Source organism: Oncorhynchus tshawytscha, linkage group LG16 (genome assembly GCF_018296145.1).
Source record: "Oncorhynchus tshawytscha isolate Ot180627B linkage group LG16, Otsh_v2.0, whole genome shotgun sequence".
Classification (NCBI taxonomy): Eukaryota; Metazoa; Chordata; class Actinopteri; order Salmoniformes; family Salmonidae; genus Oncorhynchus; species Oncorhynchus tshawytscha.
In genome coordinates, this window is record NC_056444.1 from 13,989,576 (window position 1) to 14,010,705 (window position 21,130).

General features: G+C 40.8%; 1 protein-coding gene across 1 annotated transcript in view; it reads right to left on the minus strand.

The window, feature by feature from the left end:
• LOC112232703 (histone-lysine N-methyltransferase 2C-like) overlaps nucleotides 1–21,130 on the minus strand; it is a 301,309-nt gene that overhangs the window by 119,681 nt on the left and 160,498 nt on the right. Inside the window, exons 8-9 of the mRNA XM_042298636.1 lie at nucleotides 19,711–19,882; nucleotides 8,512–8,626 (exon numbers count right to left, since the gene is read on the minus strand). Coding sequence (XP_042154570.1) covers nucleotides 8,512–8,626; nucleotides 19,711–19,882 — 287 coding nt within the window. The remainder of the gene's footprint in view (nucleotides 1–8,511; nucleotides 8,627–19,710; nucleotides 19,883–21,130) is intronic.

The window sequence follows — 21,130 nt, forward strand, 5'->3', positions numbered from 1 at the left end:
AGAGTATCTTAAATAATCCCACAGCAACCCCCTCCCCCCCACACACAATTGCATAACATTTTTTTTTAAAGGCCTTTTATGAACTAACACCCCACTTGAATCTCTTCCCTTTTACTAGCTCCGACTATGCTGATAGCTACCTTGAGTAAAAATGTACTGCCTATGACTGTGATATGTGGTTGTCCCACCTTGCTATCTTAAGATGAATGCACTAAGTCGCTCTGGATAAGAGCATCTGCTAAATGACTAAAATGTAAAATATTTAGAGTAAAAGAGCGAGAGCGAGACAGAGAAAGAGACAGAAAAAGAGCGAGAGCGAGACAGAGAAAGAGACAGAAAAAGAGCGAGAGCGAGACAGAAAAAGAGCGAGACAGAAAAAGAGCGAGAGCGAGACAGAAAAAGAGACAGAAAAAGAAAGAGACAGAAAAAGAGCGAGACAAAAGAGCGAGACAGAAAAAGACAGAGAAAAAGAGAGACAGAAAAAGAGCGAGACAGAAAAAGAGCGAGACAGAAAAAGAAAGACAGAAAAAGAGCGAGAAAAAAAGAGCGAGACAGAAAAGAGCGAGACAGACAGAAAAAGAGACAGAAAAAGAGCGAGAGCGAGACAGAAAAAGAGACAGAAAAAGAGAGACAGAAAAAGAGCGAGACAGAGAAAGAGACAGAAAGAGACAGAAAAAGAGCGAGAGCGAGACAGAAAAAGAGACAGAAAAAGAGCGAGCGAGAAGCGAGACAGAAAAAGCGAGACAGAGAAAGAGACAGAAAAAGAGCGAGACGAGACAGAGAAAGAGACAGAAAAAGAGCGAGAGCAGAGACAGAGAAAAAGAAAGAGAAAGAAAGAGACAGAAAGAGACAGAAAAAGAGAGACAGAAAAAGAGACAGAAAGAGCCAGAGAGCCAGAGAGCCAGAGAGCCAGAGAGCCAGAGAGCCAGAGAGCCAGAGAGCCAGAGAGCCAGAGCCAGCCAGAGCCAGCCAGAGAGCCAGAGAGCCAGAGAGCCAGACAGACAGACAGACAGACAGACAGACAGACAGACAGACAGACAGAGATAAGAGGGGGAGAAAGAGGGGGAGAAAGGGGGACAGAGAGAAAGGGGACAGGAAAGCAACACAATTGTACCCAACCAAATCATGAGAAAAAAAAGATAATTACTTGACACATTGGAAAGAATTAACAAAAAAAAACAGCGCAAACTAGAATGCTATTTAGCCCTAAACAAAGAGTACACAGTAGCAGAATACCTGACCACTGTGACTGACCCAAACTTAAGGAAAGCTTTGACTATGTACAGACTCAGCGAGCATAGCCTTGCTATTGAGAAAGGTCGCCCTAGGCAGACATGGCTCTCAAGAGAAGACAGGCTATGTGCTCACTGCCCACAAAATGAGGTGGAAACTGAGCTGCACTTCCTAACCTCCTGCCCAATGTATGACCATATTAGAGAGACATATTTCCCTCAGATTACACAGATCCACAAAGAATTCGAAAACAAATCCAATTTTGAAAAACTCCCATATCTACTGGGTGAAATATCACAGTGTGCCATCACAGCAGCAAGATTTGTGACCTGTTGCCACAAAAAACAGGCAACCAGTGAAGAACAAACACCATTGTAAATACAACCCATATTTATGCTAATTTATTTTCCCTTGTGTACTTTAACCATTTTTACATTGTTACAACACTGTATATATACATATGACATGTGTAATGGCATTATTCTTTTGAAACTTCTGTATGTGTACTGTTTACTGTTAATTTTTATTGTTTGACATTTGTATATTATTTACCTCACTTGCTTTGGCAATGTTAACACATGTTTCCCATGCCAATAAAGCCCCTTGAATTGAATTGAGAGAGCAAGACAGAGACAGACAGTGAGAGAAAGAGGGGGAGAAATAGGGACAGAAAGAGAGAGAGAGAAAGAGGGGGAGCTGGTGGCCAGCTTCTGGTCAGAGGCATGGGATCAGAGAGAGGCATATCTATCCAATTAATGTGGCAGGTTAGGAGAATCCCTCCAATCCCTACCACTCTCATACCACTGCTGGCCGGGTGAAGAGGGGGATGTGAAATGATGGATTAGCTCAGATTACATCCCAATCTCTTCGCTTTGTGGACTAATCAACTTAATTTGTTTTATTTATTTAACTAGGCAAGTCAGTTAAGAACAAATTCTTATTTACAATGACGGTCTACCCCGGCCAAACCATAACCTGAGCCAATGAATTGAGCGCTGCCCTATGGGACTCCCAATCACGGCCAGTTGTGATATAGCCTGGAAATAAACCAGGATCTGTAGTGACACCTCTAGCACTGAGATGCTGCGCCACCCAGGGGCCCAAAACTAAGTAAAATCGGTGAATGAAAACTAAAATGTTGGTTTGAAAGATAGAAGTTTGAAACTAAGAAATCCTCACAAGTCTTCCAGAATGCAATAACAATAATAATGTTCACCTTTACAATAATGTAAAGAGGTTGGGGCCATCTTAGCCTTGGGCATTTACCGCTCCCCCCATTTTAGGAAGCAAACATAGCCAAAAACCTACTTGTTATGACTTAATACAGAGCTTAATAGCAGAGATGAACGCTTGGGTGCTTGCAAACCCTCACTGCAACCCACAGCAAAGCAGAGAGAACACACTGTATTGTTGATGATTGAGGTCTGTATCGCCTCCCTCCCGCGGCCAAAAAGACGCTACAAAGAGGCACTAAAAGGCCCGAAAGCTATTTTCAACCATCGGATAAAAACAGCTGGGAGACTCTTAAGGGACAGTCGAGAGATGGAGAGATGTGGAGAGAGGGGGGTGGAAGAATGAGGGGAATGGGGATAATGTGAAACAGCCGGGAGACTCTTCAGGGGACAACAGAGATAGAGGGGGAAAAGAGAGACAGTGAGAGAGAGAGAAAGAGCGGGGAGGAATGGAAAACCGAAAGAGGAGGCCGGGGAGGGGTGAAAACAGTATCACTGTAAACAAGGAGACGTGATTTGAAGAGAGCTTCACATAAAAGCTCTTGTTCGTTCAGAGCTTATTCTCACCGCCACATTTTCCTCCCCCGTGAGGTAAATTGACAGCACTTTATTCCTCATACAAATACAGTGCCTTCAGAATTTATTCCCACCCCTTTACCTTCTCCATATTATGTTGTTACAGCCTGAATTTTAAATGTATTAAATTGAGATTTTGTCACTGATTAACACACAATGTCAAAGTGGAATTTTATTTGTCGAAAATGTTATTTAAAAGAATAGACTGAAAACATTTCAGCTTTACAAGTATTCAATCCCTTTGTTATGGCAAGCCTAAATAAGTTCAGGAGTAAACATGTGCTTAACAAGTCACATAATACATTGCATTGACTTACTCTGTGTGCAATAATAGTGTTTAAAATTATTTTTGAATGACTACGCCATCTCTGTACCCCACACATATAGATAATTGTAAAGTCCCTCAATCGAGTTGTGAATTTCAAGCACAGATTCAACCACAAAGACCAGGGAGGTTTTCCAACGCCTCGCAAAGAAGGGCACCGATTGGTAGATGGGTACAAATAAAAAAGCAGACGCTGAATATTCCTTTGAGCATGGTGAAGTTATAAATTACACTTTGCCTGCTGTATCAATACATCCAGTCACTACAAAGATACAGGCATCCTTCCTAAATGATTTGCAGAAGAGGAAGGTAACTGCTCAGGGATTTCACCATGAGGCTGATGGTGATTTTAAAACCAGTACAGAGTTTGATGTTTGTGATAGGAGAAAACTGAGGATAGATCAACAACATTGTAGTTATGCCACAATACAAACCTAAATGACAGTCAAAAGAAGGACGCCTGTACAGAATACAAATATATCAAAACATGCATACTGTTTGCAACAATGCAGTTAAGTAATTCTGCAAAAAATGGTGTCAAAGAAATCTACTTTTTATCATGAATACAAAATCGCTATGTTTGGGGCAAATTCAACACAATAGATCACGGAGTACCACTTCATATTTTCAATCATGGTGGTGGCTGCCTCATTTTGGTCATGGGCAACGTCTAGGGAGTTTCTCTTTAATGAAAAATACATGTAATACAGCACAGACAAATTCACCTTTCAACAGGACAATAACCTAAAACACAATGCCAAATCTACACTGGAGTTGCTTACCAAGACAGCATTGAATGTTCCTGAGTGGCCTAGTTAAGTGTTGACTTAAGACTTTCTGTTTAGCAATGACCAACAAGCAACTTGACAGAGCTTGAAGAATGTTTAAAAGTAATAAATGGGCAAATATTGTACAATCCATGTGTGCAAACCTCTTAGAAACTTACCCAGAAAGACTCACCTGAAAACCCTACAAAATGTGCCTCTAACATGTAGTCTCAGGGGGGTGAATACTTATCTATTCAAGATATTTTTTAGTATGAAAAATAAAACAGGGGTAAATTATAATATACAGTCATTATTGCTCATAATTGAGCCCTACCTTTGTGAGAAAAACTAAACAAAACCTCTTTCTCTGAGCAATTTTATTAGTATAAAAATAAATAATTCAAATATTGAGCTATATTGTATGCCAATTGTTTGGGGGAAATTACATTATTTTATACTAATAAAATTGCTCAGGGGTAGAAATTGTGATTCGTTATTTTCTCAAAAAAGGTAGGGGTAAATTATTGACACCCTAAAGATATTAATAAATTAAAACAGCAAAAAGTGTAGTATTTGGTCGCATATTCCTAGCACACAATTATTACATCAAGGTTGTGAATTTACAAACTTGTTGAATGCATTTGTAGTTCATTTTGTTTGTGTTTCAGACAATTTTGTGCCCAATAGATATGAGATGGTAAATAATGCAGTTCTTTTTTATGCATTTCTCACTTTTACTATAAATAAGAATATAATATGTTTCTAAGAACTTCCAATTTAAAATGTCAACACTACCATGATTCCGGATGAACCTGAGTGAACCGTGAATAATGATGAGTGAGAAAGTTAAAGGGCCAAATGATGGTAATGATTACCATGATGGTAATGATAAGAAAATGTTATTTGTCACATGCTTCGTAAACAACAGATGTGAGCATACAATATACTCAGAATTTGAATGATTTATTTTACATATTCAATATTAATCATCTTTATCAACGGTGTCAATCATTTCGGACATCAATGTATTTTGAAAATTCTATTTTACCATGATAAAAAGTAAGAAACCGGGGCCTCCCGGGTGGCGCGGTGCTAGCAGTGTCACCAGAGACTCTGGGTTTGAGCCCAGGCTCTGACTCAGCCGGCCGCAACCCGGGAGGTCCATGGGGCAACGCACAATTGGCCCAGCGTCGTCCGGGCTAGGGAGTGTTTGGCCGGTAGGGATATCCGTGTCTCATCGCGCATTAGCGACTCCTGTCGCAGTGCACGCTTACCAGGTCGCCAGGTGCACGGTGTTTCCTCCGACACATTGGTGTGGCTGGCTTCCGGGTTGGATGCGCGCTGTGTTAAGAAGCACTGCGGCATGGTTGGGGTGTGTTTCGCAGGACGCATGGCTTTCGACCTTTGTCTCTCCCGAGCCCGTACGGGAGTTGTAGCGATGAGAAAAGATAGTAACTACTCACAATTGGATACCACAAAATTGGGGAGAAAAGAGGGTAAAATGTAAATTGTAAAAATTTAAAATGTAAAAGTAAGATACCCGGAAACTACTCATCTGGCAACCTGCTGAAAGGATGTCATTTCAACATCAGCAATAGTTTGGGTAAAGTTGATTATTTCATAACGAGGACAGCAATTCATTTGTGAGGCGCACTACATGGCCAAAGCGGGATGAGAAAAGAAGCCCAATAAAAACTTCCAAACGGTCAAGGGGTGACATCCAACGTTGTGGTATATATTCACTTATTGCTAATTTGTAAACTATAAATATTCATACATTACTAGCTCAAACACCTAATCTGCAAAAATGACAAGTTAATTAGCGGGTGATGGTGATTTCAGAAGGGGGACAAAAAACATAGGCTACATTGCCCTCCCTAAACTGATAGTGGTGGTCATCTGGTGGTAGATGCCTAGTCTCCCTTATGGCTCAGATCAGGTGCCTACAAAGTCCATACACATACATAATAATAATAAATTATTATTTTTAACGCACAAACAAAAACCATCAAGCGCTATGATGAAACTGGCTCTCATGAGGACCGCCACAGTAAAGGAAGAGTTACCTCTGATGCAGAGGATAGGTTCATTAGAGTTACCAGCTTCAGAATGCAGCCAAAATAAATGCTTCAGAGTTCAAGTAACAGACACATCTCAAATCTGTCGTTCTGAACAGGCAGTTAAACCCACTGTTCCTAGGCCGTCATTGAAAATAAGAATTTGTTCTTAACTGACTTGCCTAGTTAAATAAAGGTTAAAAAACTACTTTGAAGAATCTCAAATATAATTTAACACTTTTTTGGTTATTCCATGTGTTATTTCATCGTTTATATGTCTTCACCATACTTATACAATGTAGAAAATAGTAAAAATAAAGAAAAACCCTAAAATGAGCAGTTCACGTTTGAACTGGAATTGTTCCTAAAGATTTGAAAATTGCCAAAGTTTTATTATAAATTATCTCCCTCTATAAATCTGAGGATCCAAGATCTTTCACAAATTAAAAATCACCTATTATCTGTAGTATCATGTTTTTCTAAAATCCTAGAATAATTGGTGTATAAGAGAATGTTCAAACATTTAAAATGAACACTGTATTCTACGAGTACCAATATTGTAAAAACTCATAAAATCTACTCCACAGATATGGCTCTTTTGCAACTTGTGGATCAAATCTTTACAGCTCTTAACAAAGAATACAGTCTTGGCATATTTTTTTGATTTATACAACGCGTTTGACACAGTCGATCATGAAATATTACTTTCTAAATTGTATGAGATTATATATACATCATTCTCTTTGCCGAGGATACCAATTTCATTTTATCACAATAATTTTGATTCACTAATTAATTAAGCTAACTTATGTATGGCCACATTTTCTGAATGGTTCCAGATAATTTGTTAATCTTCAAAATGTTAAAACATTATTGTATTAAATAGTAAGTAAATAATAAATCTATAAAAATAAAAAGAGCCAGAATCTACATTGGTTGGAAATGAAATGGAACAAGTCACATCCACTAGATTCCTCTGAGTTCCAATTAATGAAAAGTTATCTTGGAAAGATCATATTACATTTGTCTGCAGCAAAGTGAAGAAATCTGTAGGTATCATCAGAAAGATTAGTGGTTTGGTTCATCAGGCTTGCTTCCTAACTCTGTACTATAGCTTAATTTACCCATATCTGATTTACTGTAATAGTGTCTGGGCCAGTACATATGCCTCATACCCATACAAAATTACTCATCATACAAAATACATGTGCAAGACTAGCTGCCACCAGTATCTCAGTATCTTGTCTATTTATGACATTAATGTACGTCAATTATACACTTTCATCTAGAAATACTCATACCTCCCAGACAGTTTACCTTTCAATGGATTCTTCCAGGTTCATTCTGACATCCATCTATATAACACACTGCAATAACCTTCACCCTCCCCACTGCCGCACCTCACAGTCAGTTCTCTATCAGATAAAGAGGTACCATACTCTGGAATTCTTATCTTCACATTGCCGAAAGCTCATCATCCCTCAATAACTTCAAGCGAAGAAAGGGGGTCAGCCTGATGAACCAAACTACCCAATAATCCCCTCTATGTAGCCAGACAGAAGCCACTCCTCAGTAAAAGGCACGACAACCCACTAGGAGTTTGCCTAAAGGACTCTCAGACTATGAGAAACAAGTTTCTCTGGTCTGATGAAACAAAGATTGAACTCTTTGGCCAGAATGCCAAGCGTTACATCTGGAAGAAACCTGGCACCATCCCTACGATGAAGCATGGTGGTGGCAGCAGCATCATGCTGTGGGGATGTTTTTCAGCAGCAGGACCTGGAAGACTAGTCAGGATTTAAGGAAAGATGAATGGAGCACAGACCAGGGCAACAGGACAACGACCCTAGGAATACAGGAAAGACAACGCAAGAGTGTCTCTGAATGTCCTTGAGTGGCCAAGCCAGAGCCCGGACTTGAACCCGATCGAACATCTCTGGTGCGTTCTGAAAATAGCTGTGCAGCGACTCTCCCCATCCAACCTGACAGAGCTTGAAAGGATCTGCAGAGAAGAATGTGAGAAACTCCCCGAATACAGGTGTGCCAAGCTTGTACCGTCATACCAAAGAAGACACGAGGCTGTAATCGATGCCAAAGGTGCTTCAACGAAGTACTAAGAAAAGGGTCTGAATACTTATGTAAATGTAACACACTTGTAAAAAATTTTTTTTTTAAATAAACCATTTTTAGTCAAGAGGTCTGAATACTTTCCGAATGCACTGTATTGAAGTGTTTTGAAAGGGAAAGATGCACATCCCTTACACGCTCGTCTCGGCCCGACGGTATTCCGTGTTGTGAAAGGTGTTTGGAGTGTTTCTTACCTTGCATCGCCAGCCATTGGTGGGGATGGATTCCATGGCAGGCTGGAGACAGAAGGTGTGATAGCCTTTGTCACACATGTCACACACCAGCATCTTGCTGTCCTCTCCCGGGTTCCTGAAAAACACACACAGTAGAGGGAAAGATGACACACACACACCTAATAATATGATCTCAGTGTACAAGACATTAGGAACACCTTCCTAATATTGGGTTGCATCCCCCTTTGCCCTCAGAACAGCCTCAATTAATTTGGGCATGGACTCTACAAGGTGTCGAAAGCATTCCGCAGGGATCCTGGCCCATGTTGACTCCAATGCTTCTCACAGTTGTGTCAAGTTGGCTGGATGTCCTTTGGGTGGTGGACCATTCTTGATACACAACAGTTGAGCGGGAAAAACCCAGCAGCGCTGCAATTCTTGCTACACTCAAACCAGTGCACCTGGCACCTACTACCATGCCCCTGTCAAAGGCACTTACGTCTTGTCCATTCACCCTCTGAATGGCACACATACACAATCCTTGTCTGAATTGTCTCAAGGCTTAAAAGTCCTTCTTTAACGTCTTGGTGACTGGGGGGCAGTATTGAGTAGCTTGGATGAATAAGGTGCCCAGAGTAAATTAGTATATTTGGATAGAAAACACTCTGGAGTTTCTAAAACTGTTTGAATGATGTATGAGAGTATAACAGAACTCATATGGCAGGTGAAAACCTGAGAAAAATCCAACCAGGAAGTGGGAAATCTGAGGTTTGTAGTTTTTCAAGGGGGGCCGAAGGGGGGCCGAACAAGAGGGGATTGAGCCAGGTGTCTGGCAGATTGTGACGCGCGGTCATGTGAAAGTTAGCTTGCATTCCATTTCTTTTCTACAGACAAAGGAATTCTCCGGTTGGAACATTATTGAAGATTTATGATAAAAACATCCTAAAGATTGATTCTATACTTCGTTTGACATGTTTCTACGACCTGTAATATAACTTTTTGGACTTTTCGTCCGACCTTTCGGCTGGACTCGCACGCGCGTTTGGATTTGTTTACCAAACACCCTAACAAAAGGAGGTATTTGGACATAAATTATGAACTTTATTGAACAAATCAAACACTTATTGTGGAACTGGGATTCCTAGGAGTGCATTCTGATGAAGATCATCAAAGGTAAGTGAATATTTATAATGCTATTTCTGACTAATGTTGACTCCACAACATGGCGGATATCTCTTTGGCTATTTTGGTCTCTGAGCGCCGTACTCAGATTATTGCATGGTATGCTTTTTCCGTAAAGTTTTTTTGGAATCTGACACAGAGGTGAGGTGGATCTAAAGTTCAATGTTTAATAATGTTTATTATGAGTATTTCTGTAAATTGATGTGGCTCTCTGCAAAATCACCCCATGTTTTGGAACTACTGAACATAACACGCCAATGTAAAATGAGATTTTTGGATATAAATATGCACTTTATCGAACAAAACATACATGTATTGTGTAACATGAAGTCCTATGAGTGTCATCTGATGAAGATCAAAGGTTAGTGGCTGTGTTTTTCTGTGACTTGGTGGTGACCTAACAATCGTTTGTGGTGCTTTTGCTGTAAAGCCTTTTTGAAATCAGACGCTGTGGCTGGATTAACGAGAATTGTATCTTTAAAATGGTGTAAAATATTTGTATGCTTGAGGAATTTTAATTATGAGATTTTTGTTGTTTTGAATTTGGCGCCCTGCACTTTCACTGGCTGTTGGTGAGGTGGGACGCTACCGTCCCGAATATCCCAGAGAGGTTAACCTGTCTCCTCCCCTTCATCTATACTGATTGAAGTGGATTTAACAAATGACAATGTTTTGTATATTCAGTGTATGAGACACTTATGGAGACACACAAAAAAGAGAAAAATGACACCCACCCACACACCTAATAAGCAACTAACACAAAAATCAGACAAATTGGCAGGGTTGTAGTATGGATAGCACAAGAGTTTGTTTCCCGACCGTGTCGACAGACAACCTAACAAACCGTCAACTGTTGACTCTGGTCCTCCAGGGTCTCAGTGTCTATGGGCTCTTTATCAGTGACTCATTTCGAGTCTGGGACTTGGACAATCGACTACATTCATTTATCAATGAAGTATGAGGAAGAAAAGAAAGCCAGCCAGACAGTTGGGAGTTTGAATTTAGTTTGTCAATGGGGGAGGTTCACATAGTAGGTTATGTTTAATACAATATATTTTATCACACACCACATTGTGAACAATACATTTTTTTAACAGTGTTTATAGGAATGAGAAAATAACATTTCCTTCAACAGAGTCAAATTTGCTAAGCTTCAAGATTAAAAATTTGTTCAGCCAATCAAACCTGCCATTAAACTGAACCCGCAATCGAGAACAGTCCCCCTACGGCGGATTTTGGCTGGATTAACAATGTTTGAAGAATAAATCAAGAGACCAGAGCGTAAGATTTATGGTGTACGCATGTGTGTGTGTAGTGGAGGGTTATGATATTAGGGAAGAGGCTAGAGCCCTGAGATCTATCAAATCCCAGCAGCCTGTATTTCAGCTGACGCAAATCCAACCTGAATGAAAACATCATCTGAGATTTACAACTGTGCAGTGGAGTCATTACCGCCCGCGCACACACATCCCTAGATCACTCCGCGTCCCCGTCCCCCCTCCTGCCAATTCCACAGTGCTCCATCTGGTAAAACTGCACTATACATTTCACTATGCTTTTCCCCCCTCTCTCTTCCTTCCCAGTTCCTTGGGAGGCTAAGCACCATGATGCAGGGATCCAAAATAAGGTGGGGTGGAGGTGGGTGTGTATGTGTATGTGTGCTGTATTATGAGAGGATAGCAGGGGTATACGGTGGGCCTCTTGCCCCTACAGACAGGCTTCACGGTGGGCCTCTTGCCCCTACAGACAGGCTTCACGGTGGGCCTCTTGCCCCTACAGACAGGCTTCACGGTGGGCCTCTTGCCCCTACAGACAGGCTTCACGGTGGGCCTCTTGCCCCTACAGACAGGCTTCACGGTGGGCCTCTTGCCCCTACAGACAGGCTTCACGGTGGGCCTCTTGCCCCTACAGACAGGCTTCACGGTGGGCCTCTTGCCCCTACAGACAGGCTTCATGGTGGGCCTCTTGTCCCTACATTCAGGCTTTACAGAAGGCCTCCTGCCCCTACATACAGGCTTTACAGAAGGCCTCCTGCCCCTACATACAGGCTTTACAGTAGGCCTCCTGCCCCTACATACAGGCTTTACAGTAGGCCTCCTGCCCCTACATACAGGCTTTACAGTAGGCCTCCTGCCCCTACATACAGGCTTTACAGTAGACTTCCTGCCCCTACATACAGGCTTTCAGTTCCCACAATCTCAGATGTCATCTCTTTCAACATTAAGAGCTTCTGTTAAATTCTGTCCATGATTGACAGGCTATGACACGCAAATGCTATGGAGATGAACCTGCATGTCCCACGTGGGATTCCATGTCAAATCAACAAGCACACCAGAGACTAGCGTGGTGATTATCACCCTACCAAAAATATGGCCTTGGTCCATGAAATTAACATTTTCATTTTTGACCATGCAGAGTTCAGGAAACTCTATAAAAATCATTAAAAGCCCAGCTTCAATGGAGACAACTTTAGGTCACGCTCTGTTGGTTTTCGATTACTTCATTTGCTGGCCCCTGGAGCATTTTGAATCGTAATATGTCTCTGCAAACATAGTCACCACCGTCTTTCATCTAATCTTTACTATATACACTGGCTTGAGAAAGTATTTCTACACCTTGACATATTGCACATTTTGTTATAATTTACAAGTATTCACAACCGAGTCAACACATGTTATAATCACCTTAGACAGTGATTACAACTGTGAGTCTTTCTGGGTATGGATTGTACAATATTTGCACATTATTATTTTAAAACATTCTTTAAGCTCTGCTAAGTTGGTTGTTGAAAATGGCTGTCTTGCAATGAACAAGTCTTGCCATTTTAAGTCCAAACTGTAACAAGGCCAAACATTCAATGTTGTCTTGGTAAGCTACTCCAGCATATTTTTGACCTTGTGTTTTAGTCTATTGTCCTTTTAAAAGGTGATGTTGTCTCAAAGTGTCTGCTGAAAAGCAGACCGGAAAAAAAGATTTGCCTGTGCTTAGCTTCATTCTTTTTCTTTTTAAGCAAAAAAAAAAACTCTGCAGTCATTGCCGATGACAAGAATACCCATAACATGATGCAGCCACCACCATGCTTGAAAAATATTAAGAGTGTTACTCAGTGATGTGTTGTGTTTACCCAAAACATAACGCTTTGTATTCAGGAAATTAAGTAGATTTTTTTTGCCAAATGTTTTGCAGTATTACTAAAGTGCCTTATTGCAAACAGGATGCATATTTTAGAATACTTTTATTCTGTACAAGCTTCCTTTCCCTGCCTTTTATGTTCGTATTTTGGAGAAACTACAATTAAACTCTGTTTACATACAGTTGAAGTCGGAAGTTTACATACATTTAGGTTGGAGTCATTAAAACTCGTTTTTCAACCACTCCACAAATTTCTTTTTAACAAACTATAGTTTTGGCAAGTCGGTTAGGACATCTACCTTGTGCATGACACAAGGTATTTTTCGAACAATTGTTTACAGACAGATTATTTCACTGTATCACAATTCAGGTGGGTCAAAAGTTTACATACGCTAAGTTGACAGTGCCTTTAAACAGCTTGGAAAATTATAGAAAATGATGGCATGGCTTTAGAAGCTTCTGATAGGCTAATTGACATCATTTGAATCAATTGGAGGTGTACCTGTGGATGTATTTCAAGGCCTACCTTCAAACTCAGTGCCTCTTTAATTGACATCATGGGAAAATCAAAAGAAATCAGCCAAGAGCTCAGAAAAAAATGTGAGACCTCCACAAGTCTGGTTCATCCTTGGGAGCAATTTCCAAATGCCTGAAGGAACCACGTTCATCTGTACAAACAATAGTACGCAGGTAAACACCATGGGACCACGCAGCCGTCATACTGCTCAGGAAGGAGACGTGTTCTGTCTCCTAGAGATTAACGTACTTTGGTGAGAAAAGTGCAAATCAATCCCAGAACAACAGCAAAGGACCTTGTGAAGATGCTGGAGGAAACAGGTACAAAAGTAACTATTTCCACAGTAAAACGAGTCCTATATCGACATAACCTGAAAGGCCGCTCAGCAAGGAAGAAGCCACTGCTCCAAAACCACCATTAAAAAAGCCAGACTACGGTTTGCAACTGCACATGGGGACAAAGTACTTGTGGAGAAATGTCCTCTGGTCTGATGAAACAAAAATAGAACTGTTTGGCCATAATGACCATCGTTATGTTTGGAGGAAAAAGGCGGAAGCTTGCAAGCCGAAGAACACCATCCCAACCGTGAAGCACGGGGGTGGCAGCATCATGTTATGGGGGTGCTTTGCTGCAGGACGAACTGGTGCACTTCACAAAATAAATGACATCATGAGGGAGGAAAATTATGTGGATATATTGAAGCAACATCAAGACATCAGTCAGGAAGTTAAAGCTTGGTCGCAAATGGGTCTTCCAAATGGACAATGACATACTTCCAAAGTTGTGGCAAAATGACTTAAGGACAACACAGTCAAGGTATTGGAGTGGCCATCACAAAGCCCTGACCTCAAAATTTGTGGGCAGAACTGCTTGTGCGAGCAAGGAGGCCTACAAACCTGACCCAGCCACGTCAACTTATTGTGGGAAGCTTGTGGAAGGCTAAGCGTTTGACCCAAGGTAAACAATTTAAAGGCAATGCTCCCAAATACTAATTGAGTGTATGTAAACTTCTGACCTACTGGGAATGTGATGAAAGAAAAAAAAGCTGAAAGAAATAATTATTCTCTAATATTGTTCTGATACTTCACATTCTTAAAATCAAGTGGTGAACATACTGATCTAAGACAGGGTATTTTTAATAGGATTAAATGTCAGGAATTGTGAAAAACTGAGTTTAATGTATTTGGCTAAGGTGTATGTAAACTTCCGACTTCAACTGTATATGTGCCCCGTTTCAGGAAACTAGGCGTATGTCATGGGTCACTAGTTCACAGGAGAGCCATTTGAAAGTACTTTTTTTTTTTATCAAAATGGGTTTTTGGGCAGAAATGCCTCCTCGAACATCTGAACTTCCGTGTCTTAAGAAACTTGTGTGCCATCTGTAAATACCAATGAAATTGTTCAATTACAAGTCAAGTTGGTTAAGATACAGAAAAAGACAGAAACCTCTTCTAGCAATGATTGGCTGAGATAATGAGTGAGCTGGACATGCCGAGAGATGAGTTTGGATTGGTCTGCCATATAACACACTTCTGTCTATTTGAGCTGGTCAGAATGTGTCGGGTAATCCCGCCTAACGCGGCTTTATTTTTAAAGTATTGCATATTAAAACTTAAAAGACGTCACTGCAACAACTGTTTCAGAGCACTCTGGTCTGAGTGTACCAGAGTGCAGAATAACTGATGAATTTACGAACGCTGAACACCGATTGAATATGGTCGGTGTCATTAAACATTGACAAAAAAAGCTTAAATTGTTTCCAGGAGCAGTTACAGTCACCAACGCTCTGGATAGCATGAAAACAGTTTATCCAGCTCTGCTAGGGCGAGTAAAATGGTCAGAGATTGGGTGGGGGCTAAAGTTGAAATAATTCAAATAAATGTTAAATTATTTGTACCTGGAATTTGTCTTTCAGTTATCAGTAGGACACGCCACCAGTCATACAAGGAGAATGGTCTAATGCCTCCCATCAAAAATAGAGCTGGCCCAAGCAAGCACAGTTTACACCTGAAGCATGAGGACTTGCAGTGAGTGCTGAACTTCAACAACTACTCAGAGGATAATGCAATAGTATTACCAGAACACCACTGGTGGAAACTGCTGCCATCCCACGTGACAAAAACAGCAGTGTGGCGTCTCCGCAAGGATTCGATGACAACACTTGGTATGTAAAGCAAAAAAAACGTTTTGATTATTTAATTGACCTCCCAACATGACTGGCACTACTTTTATTGACCACACATTGTTTCTGTATTTTGTTTAGTCAAGCTGTGTGTCATTTTAACTTCCAGTTTCCAAGATAATGTTTCTGTATGCAGTGCTGCTGCTCTGAACATTTGTAGGGAAGTGAAACTTACCTGAAAATGATGCATAAAAAAATGGTTTAACATTGCATTTTCTTTTCATTAACTTATCTTAATGTTCTTTTGTTGTTGGCAGGTGCACTATCCTTCTGACCCTATGCAGCCAGGTCCCATCTACTTTCTATCTCCTCGCAACTGCAGTGCCCAAAACAAGAACAAGTTTGTGCTCTGGTACTGTGCCTGGCGGATCATGCACAAGCTCCACCACAGTTTTGACCTTCACTTCCTGATCACAGGCCACGCAAAGTTTGCCCCTGACTGATGTGTGGGCATCAACAAGCAGCGCTTCAGAAAGAACAGAGTGAACACTTTGTCTGAGATTGGTGTTGTGACTGGTGTTGTGAAGGACAGCACTGTGACAGGGGTCAACATCCCACAGCTGTTGGACTGGAGGATGGTACGGTGCTGGTGGAAAGCTATGGCTGGCAACAACACCTCCATACTCCAGACTGCTGCCACAGTTCAAGCAGTACCAGCACTTCAGGTGAATATCATTTCATTGCATTGTATGAGGTTCTTCTTATCTAAACTTGGGAGGTAAATTGATGTTGTAGAATAATAGCGAAGACATCAAAACTATGAAATAACAAATGGAATCATGTAGTACCCAAAAAAGTGTAAAACATCAAACTATATTTTACATTTCAGATTATTCAAAGTAGCCACAATTTGCCTGGATGACAACTATACACACGCTTGGCATTCTCTCAACCAGCTTAGTGAGGAATGCATTTCCTTTACGCTGTGGTCCAACTTATCCCAAACCATCTCAATTGGGTTGAGGTCAAGTCCGGTGATTGTGGAGGCCAGGACATCTGATGCAGCACTCCATCACTTTCCTTGGTCAAACAGCCCTTACACAGCCTGGAGGGGTGTTTTGGGTCATTGTCCTGAGCCAGATTTATCATAGCGAGTGATGACAATGCGCAATGCCAAACGTTGGCTGGAGTGGTGTAAAGCTCGCCGCTATTGGACACATGAGCAGTGGAAACGGGTTCTCTGGAGTGATGAATCACGCTTCACCATCTGGTAGTCCGACGGATGAATCTTGGTTTGGCGGATGCCAGGAGAACACTACCTGCCCCAATACATAGTGACAACTGTAAAGTTTGGTGGAGGAAGAATAATGGTCTGGGGCTGTTTTTCATGGTTCGGGCTAGGCCCATTAGACCCAGTGAAGTCAGGAAATCTTAACGCTACAGCAATGCCTAGTTAAATAAAAGGTTACATAAACATGTTTTTTTAAATACACACACTACCGTTCAAAAGTGTGGGGTCACTTAGAAATTGTCTCTATGTGTCACTTAGAGACACATTTTTTTCCCGTTAAAATAACATCAACTTGGTCAGAAACACAGTGTAGATATTGTTAATGTTGTAAATTATTATTGTAGCTGGAAACAGCTGATTTTATATGGAATATCTACATAGCCCATTATCAGCAACCATCACTCCTGTGTTCCAAAGGCACGTTGTGATAGCTCATCTCAGTTAATAATTGTAAAAGGCTAATTGATCATTAAAAAACCCTTTTGCAATTGTTAGCACAGCTGAAAACTGATGTCCTGATTCACCTTTTTGGGATAGGGGGCAGCATGTTCACTTTTGGATGAATAGCATGCCCAGAGAACTGCCTCCTACTCTGTCCCAGATGCTAATATATACACATGATTAGTATTGGATAGAAAACACTCTGAAGTTTCAAAAACTGTTTGAATGATGTCTGTGAGTATAACAGAACTCATATGGCAGGCGAAAACCTGAGAAAAATCCAACCAGGAAGTGGGAAATCTGAGGTTTGTAGTTTTTCAAAGCTTTGCCTACCGAGTACACATTGGGATATGGATGAGGTTGCACCTCCTAGGGCTTCCACTAGATGTCAACCGTCTTTTGAAACTTGAATGAGGATTCTACTATAAAGGAGGGGCGCATGTGACCTGTTTGAGTCAGTGGTCTGGTAGAGAGCCTTGGTCTCATGACGCACGCTCCCGACAGTGTTACCTCTCGTTCCAGTGCCTTTCTGAAGACAAAGAAATTATCCGGTTGGAACATTATTGATGTTTTATGTTAAAAATATCCTAGCGATTGATTCCATACATCGTTTGACATGTTTCTAAAGGACTGTAACAGAACTTTGAGTTTTTGTCTGGATGAAATGCTCGCGCCTCATGAAGATGGATTACTGGGCTGAAAACGCTAACAACAAGTGGCTATTTGGACATAACTGATGGAATTTTATGGAACAAATCAGTCATTTATTGTCAAACTGGTATTCCTGGGAGTGCCTTCTGATGAAGATCATCAAAGGTAAGTGAATATTTATGTTGTTGTTTCTAACTTTGTTGATTCCAAAATGGCGGCTATTCCTCTGGCTGTTTTGGGTTCTGAGCGCTGTTCTCAGATGATGCTTTTTCCAGAAAGTTTTTAAAAAAATCTGACACAGCGGTTGCATTAAGGAGAAATCTTTAATTCTGTGAACAACACTAGTATCGTTTATCAATGTTTATTATTAGTATTTCTGCAAAATCACCCCATGTCTTGGAATCAAAACATAAGGCGTCAATGTAAAGTGAGATTTTTGGATATAAATATTAACATTATCGAACGAAACTTACATGTTTTGTGTAACATGATGTCCTATGAGTGTCATCTGATGAAGATCATCAAAAGTTAGTGATTAATTTGATCTATATTTCTGCTTTTTGTGACTCCTATCTTTGGCTGGAAAGTGTTTTTTTGACTTGGCGGTGATCTAACATAATCATATGCTTTAGCTGTAAAGCATTTTTTTTAATCTTTTTTTTTTATCTGACACGATGGTTAGATTAACAAGATGTTTAACTTTCATTTGCTCTATTGGACTTGTTGTGTGAAACTTACATACTTCTAAAAAATATTTTGGAATTTCGTACGCTGCCTTTTCAGCGGAATGTTGTCTAGCGGAACCCCTGCGCTATAAAGGTTAAAGAAGCAATACAACTGGCCTTCTTTAGACTAGTTGAGTATCAGCATTTGAGGGATTGATTACAGGGAAACTCGTCAGTCTATTCTTGTTCTGAGAAATGAAGGCTATTCCATACGAGAAATTTCCAAGAAACTGAAGATCAACGCTGTGAGCTACTCCCTTCACAGAACAGCGCAAACTGGCCCTAACCAGAATAGAAAGAGGGGTGGGAGGCCCCGGTGCACAACTGAGCAAGAAGACAAGTACATGAGTGTCTCTAGTTTGAGAAACAGATGCCCCACAAGTCCTCAACTAGCAGCTTCATTAAATAGTACCCGCAAAACACCAGTCTCAAAGTCAACAGTGAAGAGGCGATTCCAGGATGCTGACCTTCTTGGCAGAGTTCCTCTGTCCAGTGTCTGTGTTCTTTTGCCCATTTGAATATATTATTTTTATTGGCCAGTCTGAGATAAGGCTTTTTCTTTGCAACTCTAATCAATTTGATGTTTGATAAACATGGGGGATATTGGTACCGGTACCGAGTCGATGTGCGGTGGTACAGGTTAGTCGAGGTAATTGAGGTCTGAACAGTGGAACAGAACAAAAAAATAAAGAGGTTCTGTTCAGAACGAAACGATTGGACAATAATTTTGGTTCCAAAACTTGCCTGCTAGCCATTACCCTGTCAAACACTGGTTGTACGACACTACTTAACCGCTCTAGGGTAAAGCGCCAAATTCAAATACAGAAATGCTCATTATAAAAACAAAACATATTTTACATAGGTTTAAAGATGAACTTCTTGTTAAACCAACCACAGTGTCATATTTATAAAATGCTTTTCGGCGAAAGCATACCTAGCCCAGAACATAGCCCAGTTGACAAATTATTACAAACAGTAACCAGCCAAGCAGAAGCATTACAAAACTCAGAAATAGAGATCAAATTAATCCCTTAATGCATACAGCTAACTAGCACAGTGGCTACTAATGCATACAGCTAACTAGCACAGTGGCTACTAGTGCATACAGTTAATTAACAAGCTCACATCTGGTAAGTTATGCTACAGAGTCGACCCTTACCTGCAGGTCAAACAGACTTTGCACTCGGGGCACTGCCAGCCGGCCCTCTTCAGGGGAGTAACACCCACGTCCAAACACGCCCCGTGGTAGTGCTGCCCACACGCAGTACAGAAGAGCTGGTCCTGCAGGTCCCCAGCACTGTCACACAACAAGCACTTCACCTCCTCTTTAGCTGTGGGTGAGGAGAAAATAAATACTAAAAAGACAGTTCAGGGAGGCACTATATTAAAAAAGACAGTTCAGGGAGGCACTATATTACAAAAGACAGTTCAGGGAGGCACTATATTAAAAAAGACAGTTCAGGGAGGCACTATATTAAAAAGACAGTTCAGGGAGGCACTATATTAAAAAGACAGTTCAGGGAGGCACTATATTAAAAAAGACAGTTCAGGGAGGCACTATATTAAAAAACAGACAGTTCAGGGAGGCACTATATTAAAAAAGACAGTTCAGGGAGGCACTATATTAAAAAAGACAGTTCAGGGAGGCACTATATTAAAAAGACAGTTCAGGGAGGCACTATATTAAAAAGGGAAATTTCTAAATCGTTCAACGTAGTATTAATCATCTCCAGTACTACCCCAACTGGGGCTGGGCGATATATCAAATGAATTAGAATTAATCTTTTAGCGCAATATTCCAAAGGACTGTATTGCAAAAATCAAGAGGGTGAGGTGTGGTTATTTTTTTATGAGCGTTTGTTTCATGTTTTCTTTTTGGTCTCGTCTGCTCCTTTTGCTGTAACTGTGCACCTTCCCATTTACACACACATACCAAGCTCCTCCCCCTGCCACAACAACAAAGATGAGAGATCACTTTTTCCTCTCTGACAATTTTCCTCTCTGACTATTTGCAGAATCGGTCATACGGACACTGAAAGACATTGAGAATTTATTTTACTGTAAAGTTAAACTTTCTAACAATACCTATGTCTCCACTCCTCAAATTGCTCCCAGAACAGACACTGAAACAGTTAGACCACGTACTGCTAGTAGCATGTTAGCCAAAGACTGCTATACTAGCGGTCTAGTCTATGTTTAATAAACGTGCTATAAGCATAAAACACGATTGTATAAGGAATCGGCAACTTGTTCTCATTCTGAGAAATAAGGTAGGCCACTTGATTTCAACATCTGAACAAAGTGGACAGGCTAGCATGCTGGGTGTGTTTATAACAATTCAACTGGTCTAGCAAACAAATCCAAGTTGGCTAAACTTGAAATATAAAGATTAGCTGGCTACTCAGTAGCATGTGGCCTTGTGCTTGAGAGATTGCCGATGAGGCCTGTGTCCTTGTTCTATAATGTCTGCTACAAGAAGTTAGTCAGTATTAGTTCATGTGCATTATGCATGGTTCTGGGTAAATTTGTAACAAAAAGGGGATTTTCATAGACAGACTTGAAAGCCAGATCAGTGATTA